Here is a 7,416-nt window from a genome sequence, read left to right as displayed (position 1 = left end):
GTGTGACCTCCATTTCAATAACCCTAATAAACAGACTATCTCAATGCAAGGAAAATAGTACATCATCTTGAATTTCACACAGGAAGATGGTTGGCTCAACCATTTTATGCCCACAGTTCATGTCTTCATCTACACACAAACTTTCCTGTTTGTGTGAGCATAACACAGTGAAGCAGAGTGCTGAGCTGAGACCTAACACCCACAACGGTATGCTTTTACAGGCTGCAACGTCTAAGGAGGACGCACATTGAATCACCCTTGTCTGAGGGACCTTATGGAACCAATGAATAACCTAGGGGCCNAAAGTCTCCACTTGACTCCAGTGAGCACAGGGCTGGCTGCGGGCAGCACCGTTAGGAAGCCTCCTCCATGTCCACATCCTCCTGTAACTGCTGGACCATTTTTTCCTCCAGCTGCTTTCCTTTGCCTTTAAAAGATGCAGAAGATGCAATATAAATACAGTGATCATGTGTGAGATTCTCAAAAGTAAACTCAAATTTAAATAGGAGAAAAATGTAAAACACAGAACTTATGCATGCCTCTGCAGAACTGATTCCAGCATTCTACAACGCATCCTGACTTCCCTGCAGTAGCAGCCATTACTAAAAGGTTAGGAATAGTAGCCAAACTCACCCAGGTCTTGGGAATGCACAAAGCATTCTACAAATGCACCATCTCAAACTTCTATAAACCCCGATGAACTGAGAGAAACCAGACAGATCCACATGCGCTACACCACTCGACCAGAAGAGGGCTACTGAGAACTAAAGGAAGCAGGCTCTCTGCTCTCTCTGGGCTCTGCATCATGCGCATCAGAAACAAACACCCCAGGGTTTGGCCTAGTTGTTTTGATGGAATTAGGTACAAACATGACTCGAGGTAGCCCCTTCACACAAACCCAATCAAAGTCTAATTACAGTTTGCCTTTACTAAAATTTAGTCACTTTCTCTCTCCCTTTGAGTAATCTGCACTTAAAAAGAATTAATACGTACAAGATTGTCTTTGCTACTAGCTACACAAAAGACTAGACCTGTGCCCAGGTAAGTGGACTGAATGAAGATTTTATTACAAAGTGCCCAGAGGGTCTGAGCTTTTGTGTTTATACTCAAAGTTTCCCAGATTATTCCAAAACAAACCAAAGGTTGAGAGTTGATAACATGAAGTGTCTTTTAGTCAAGTATGAGGCAAACGTCATCTATGCAATTATTGCACAAATCCTTTTGCTTAACTTAAAGGGCGTCTGTGGAAGGATGGAGGTAAGAGACACCACAAGCCATAGCCTGTCCACAACGGGGGACACAGAGTGAGGGGCACTGTTTAGACAGAGCGTGAACTGGGGCCCAATCACACCAGCACCTAAGTCCACTCCTGTCTCTCTACTCACCGGCAAGAGGAGCCCGGATAAGATGGATGTTCTGCTTGACCTCCTTGATGTCCTGAACCTTCTGTAGCTCTTTGTTTTTCTTCAACCTGTGATAGAATGCATCAAAGCCACACTTCAGTGACAAAACTTCTGAGACTTTAATTCCCACCACAGCTTCTGCATTCACTAATGCCACTGGCTGCATGGGACACAGGTGGGGGTATAAAGAGCTGGCCACTCTTCTGCTCCTTCCTATTCTCCACCTCCCACTTAGCAACAACTGCTGCAGGTCAACAAGGAATCAGCTGGTTCCCAAACCTTATGTTTATCCATAAGCTAAGGCAAAGTCACCTGTTGAGCTCTTACCAATAGATATCCTCTTCCCCAGTCTATGGCAAAACTATGTTCAAGTTCCTCATTAACAGGGTCTGTATCCTAGCATCCTGTTCACTACACCCACTGTACCCAGTGTGGTGCAATTCGGGGCTCAATTCGTATCTGCTCACAAATGAGCATCTCACTGAGGACTCAGTAGATGTCAGAGCCCGTTTCCATAGCAAAGACACAAAACCTTATCACACAAGGTGTCCACCCTCCTCACAGAGCACAATCTCCATTGCTTTGTTAGGAGCATAAAACACACACCATTCACCAGAAACACGGAGCTGTCCTCAAAACACCCACGCTCACCTTCTGCAATGCCAGAAAGCTACCACGGCAGCTTCTGTACTAACACTTCCATGGTGGCTAGATGAAGGCTAACTTTTGCCAGTGACATACGGCTCAGCGGGCAGAGGCACTTGCTGCCAAGCCCAACTACCAGAATTCAATTCCTTGAGCCCACAGAGTGTACAGAAAGAACCAAGTCCTGCAAGATGTCCTGAGTGCCACATACTCACCATGGCATGTATACATACACACACACACACACACACACACACACACACAAAATATTAGCCTGGGTATGGGGCACATTCCTTTAATCCCAGCACTCAAAAAAGTAGAGGCAGCTGAAACTCTAAGTTCCAGGCCACAGAGACCTGTAAGACCCTGTTCTCAAAAGACAAAAAAAAAAAAAAAGAAAAGAAAAGTCGGGAGAAATGGCCCAGTGGTTAAAAGCACTGCTTGCCCTTGCAGAGAGCCTGGGTTCTCCCAGGACCCACATGGTGGCCCATAACTGTCTGTGACTCTAGTTCCAGATCTGATGCCTTTTTTTCTGACTCTGCAGGCAGTGCACACTCATTTACACATGCAGACAAATTAAGAATTAATAAACAGATAAAGGTGAACTTCCCTGATTAAAGGCAGAGCTCAGCCCTGGCCAGGCCAGGGAAAAGTATGTGCTGCCCACGAGACAACAAAGAACTATAGAAATGAAAATGACTCGTCTCCCACAGCAGGAGAGCCTGAGGGACTTCCACTGGGCAGATGTGGGCCACACAGACCATCAAACAAACAACAACATGAACCATAGCCCTCCAAATACCACAGGAGGCCATGGACACAGACCCAGCATGCTGATATGAATAAAGGAGATTCAGAAAGTAGAGAAAGGGAGAGCCCTTTCTGACATGGGAACATTTCACACTGACTGAGGCCAGACTCCCTGGTGGAGGCTGAAAACAAGAACAAGAACCAATAGCAAGCTCTTTCCAGAATCTTCTCCATTATCAATTACCAAGGACAAAACAAGTCTAGCTTTGTTCAGGAGAAACCCACAGACAACACTGTAACCAAAGAGTCAAAGTTAACAGGGACGGGACACATAAGCGAGGACACCGTGATGACCGGAGCATTCCTTCCAGGGCGCCTAGGTAAACCACACGAAAAGCAGATAAACCTAGATGAAGAGACACAACTGACGTACAGGAGTACAACCTGGCTGGTATGTACTCTTCAAAACTGTTTACACCGTAAGACAGGGTAAGCCAGGACCTGTCCGTGTGTAGGGAGCCCAAAGAGATAGGTACTCAGGAAGCAGAAGCAGCCTCTGCTGGCCACACAACAGTCCTGCACCATGTCTATTTCCTGATGGGAAATCACACAGTGTTTAAGTAAAGAAAGATCCTTTTTTTTTTTTTTTTTTTGTGTTTCGAGACAGGGTTTCTCTGTGTAGCCCTGGACTCCAACTCAGAAATCCGCCTGCCTCTGCCTCCCAAGTGCTGGGATTAAAGGCATGCGCCACCACGCCCAGCGTAAAGAAAGATTCGTGGTATGGATCACCAGAGACATATGGAGCACCAAGTGTTCAGCTCACTGTACGGTGACAGTGAAAAATGGAGAGAATACACAAGTAATTGTCACACTATTCTTCCTAGGTTTTTTAAAAATACGAAGTTATGTCAAAATAAAAAGTTTTAAAAATACCAGTGCCTCTAGAAATCTCATAATTATTCCTCTACACATATACATACCTGTTCATTATAAATTTGGCCTGGCGCTTCTGTTTGATCTCTTCAACTCTCTTCATTGCATCAACTACAAAAAAAAAAAAAAATTACAGTCAGCAAATGTTCGCACATTCAACCAGTAGGACTGTAACAAGCACTTTAAATACTCCTGCATGACTTTGGCTTAAATGAAAACATTCACTACTAACTACTGACAGAGCTAAAGGTATGCGGGTTAGCTGTACTCACTAGTCAGGGTTAGCAAGTACATATAACAGTTTTAGGAAACAATGTCAGACTCCCATATGTAGACATGAAACACTTTCAGAAAGTCTGTCTTTAGGATTCAATACAAAAGATGAACAGAATCCATGCAGGGCGGAAAGTAGCACGGTGCTGCCTCTCAACGTTCCCAGACATGGGAGTCAGTCTGTGAATACCTGAGCAGTCAACAAGGAACCAACACCAGGGCCAGGACTCAGTGTGCCCTGCAAGCTGAAGGCTGCATGAGCAGCCATGGGAAAGAGAATACGCAGAGGGGACCTGCCACACACAAAAATGCTGCAACCTAAAAGAGCTCACACAGCAGACACCTATAACTCCAGCACCCGGGAAGACAAGGCGGTGAGTTCAAGGCCAGCCATGGCTTCACAGCAAGATCCTCGTAAAAGTGAAAAAAGGAACTAAATTTTATAACACTTTTCCTCCCCACCAGCATCCCTGTCTACTTGGACACTTGAACACTGCTGTTTTCAAATTTTGGGCCGGTAACTTCGTATTTACCCAAACAAGCACTTGGATATCCCCTTAAAAATCTGTACCCATCGCCTTAAGTTCAGCATCTGCTCATCTTCCGGAGCAGCCAGCCAGTCTAGCATACTGGGTTTGTCTACTTCCTAACCAGGTCTCACCTCACACACCAAAACACTCTCCTTATTTATTCCTTCAGAATGTGTGGCTTTTATTTTGGGTGATGCTTCAAGCTTAATAATTATATATGTATATGGATACACCAGCCAATTTCTGAGGAATCCAAATTCAGCAAAATTCTAAAAAGAACCTTGAACAATTAAAGACATAAACCAACAGAACCATTCACATGAGATGAAACAGAGCCAAGCAATGAAGTAAGCTTGGTATTTGCATAACAAGCCAGCAGTTGAAGTCACAGAAGGCCCACAGTCTCTGCTACCCCAGGACTTACTAGTTTTATTCCACAGCTCACGCTGGTATTTCACAGGTTCATTTCTACGCTTTTCAAATTCAAATGAGTTGTCCTATAAGATGGAATATAGGGTTGACAAGAAAGATGGTAAGCAAGCATTGTTTAAAATACTCTCTTTTGCACAAAAATCCTAAGTGGCCACATATTAAGACACTGTCCTACTGGAGAATGCTAGCTTTCAACTAGCTGAAAACAGCTCTTTTCTGAGGGATTCTCAGAGGGAAAGTTGAATCCCTCCCTCCCTTCCTCCCTCCCTCCCTCCCTCCCTCCCTCCCTCCTTCCCTCCCCAGCAACTGTGAAAACTATGACAACTGAAGGGANCCTCCCTCCCTCCCTCCCTCCCTGCCTCCCTCCCTCAGTGGCTGCCCAGCAACTGTGAAAACTATGACAACTGAAGGGAGTTCCCAACTTCTGAGCTCCAGATGAGAATCACAGGCAGAAACTCCATTATATGAACCACTTTACATAGATCAAATCAAATACCAAGAATTCATATTTTCTGTCTAAGAGCCTGTTAGAGCAAAGAGCTGTGAACCCACACACCTGCAGGCAGGGATAACCCATGTGGTGCGGGCCCTCCAAATGGGGGTATTTTGATAGTTAATGAGTGAGCATGCATCTGAAGACATGCAAAATGATCTGAAAAAACTGCAGCTGTGTCTTTGCTTCCAAATGTAGCTGACAGAAGATACAGAATATCAACTCTGTGCTAGACATTTCATTTACAAATGTGAGATTCTCCTCAGCTCAGTGTCCTGAGGCAGCTGGGGCAGGGGAGGAGCAGGACTGACACCTCTGTCTTGGGCATTAAAGCTATCCTGCTGCCTCACCTACTTCTGAAAGAGCAACTGATTTGGCCTCCCATCCTACATGGCACGCAGCTGTGTTCACTGGACAGCCCTAGGATTGGGAACCAGGATCCAGCTTATAGATTATACCTCTAAGTGACAGGAAGGAGGCAGGTCACAGGTTTAGGGGGAAGGGACAACCACAGAGGGGCACAACTTAAAACTTCTACCTCCAGCAAAGGACACCTGTGGCTTCTGTCATCTCCCTCTTCAGACACCAAGTACCCCTCAGCCCTTGTTTGCCCTAATACCAACACTACTAGCTTTTGGTCTCCGACAGAGTCCTACCATGGACACGCAGAAACCAATACGTGTCTGTTACAAACCTCGCCTGAGCCCCGGTGCTATTTAGGGGCTCTTCAGCTCATCTCCCAATCTCCTCCCAGCCCTTAAAGTCCAAGTTCCCACTTCATCCAACCCATTTACATAATTTTTTTTCTTATTCTTTGCCAAAGCCAAAAAGAGTTTTGTGGAGAGAAAGGGACAGAGACAGAGACAGAGAGGAAACAAAAGAAAAGGAAAAAAAAAAAAAAAAAAAAAAAAAACGAGCAAACTTCTACATCCTGGGGTAGTTTTTCCCTTTTCAGAAGTCTACAGAATAACGGATTTTAGGATCATGTGAGAATGTGACTTCCCATAGAGAAATAAAGAAACAGTGACAACCGCAGGACCCACACCCGGGCCAGGCCACCAACTGTACTCACCACCGTGAGCTCCTTGCCCGCCGCTTTCCGGAAGGCTTTAGTCCACCTGACCTTGCGTGGATTCCTCTTCTTCTTAAAGTTTTTATGACACTTGGATTTGCAGAATCGGAACACCTACAGGACACTCAAATTAAAACACCGAAGAGCTGAAGAGACAACAATAAAAACGTCTCTACACCCTCTAGCCAACCAAAAGGAAAAAAACAAAAACAAAAAACAAAAAAACTACTAGAAAGCAAAAACTCCAACACTCACATAAGAACTAAGGACAACACCTAGAATCACCTGCAACATCAGAAGGACACTCAAGTGTTCAATGGGTGTCACACATCATCTCTACCAGGCTGAGAACCCTGAAACAAGCCATCACTAACCACTTTAGAGAACAATACCTTAAAATGGCCTTAAGTGAAGGAATAGTCTAAGAAACGCTCCTTAAAGACCTTCGCCATTTGCTAAATTCTCAAAACCACTTTCCTATATCCCCAGTGACCGTGAGAGCTGAGCCACACTAAAGTCCTGTTTGCTTCCTTCTGTCATCCTGGCTGAAAGCACAAAATATTTTCAAAAATAAGACTGCTAATAGGTCATTCTTCCCTTTCATTTCCAGTGTCTATTTTATCATGGACTATGAATTACAGTGAGTCCATTTTCTGTTCTGAAACAAAGTCCTACAGTGTAGTCCAGGCTGGCCTGCAACTTGGAACCCTCCTGCCTTGGCATTCTACCTATTTGGATTACAGACAATTGCTTCCGTGCTGTGTGCTGGATGTGTCTTTAAAGATCATAGTCACAGGTCTGAGTCTTTACTATTTTAATTCCCCAAAGCAGCAGCAACTTTCAACTTAACACTTCAGTGATTTTTGTTTGTTTGTTTGTTTGTTT

The 7,416-nt window shown here is 44.6% G+C and overlaps 1 protein-coding gene across 1 annotated transcript in view; it reads right to left on the bottom strand.

The window, feature by feature from the left end:
• Nucleotides 1-6: 6 nt before the first annotated feature.
• Rsl24d1 (ribosomal L24 domain containing 1) overlaps nucleotides 7-7,416 on the bottom strand; it is an 8,232-nt gene continuing 822 nt past the window's right edge. The window contains exons 2-6 of the mRNA XM_021207530.2: nucleotides 6,532-6,645; nucleotides 4,959-5,031; nucleotides 3,779-3,842; nucleotides 1,386-1,471; nucleotides 7-427 (exon numbers count right to left, since the gene is read on the bottom strand). Coding sequence (XP_021063189.1) covers nucleotides 354-427; nucleotides 1,386-1,471; nucleotides 3,779-3,842; nucleotides 4,959-5,031; nucleotides 6,532-6,645 — 411 coding nt within the window. The 3' untranslated portion in view covers nucleotides 7-353. The remainder of the gene's footprint in view (nucleotides 428-1,385; nucleotides 1,472-3,778; nucleotides 3,843-4,958; nucleotides 5,032-6,531; nucleotides 6,646-7,416) is intronic.

This window comes from Mus pahari, chromosome 10 (assembly GCF_900095145.1).
Source record: "Mus pahari chromosome 10, PAHARI_EIJ_v1.1, whole genome shotgun sequence".
NCBI classification, from domain to species: Eukaryota; Metazoa; Chordata; class Mammalia; order Rodentia; family Muridae; genus Mus; species Mus pahari.
This window is presented reverse-complemented; position numbering and strand designations above follow the sequence as displayed.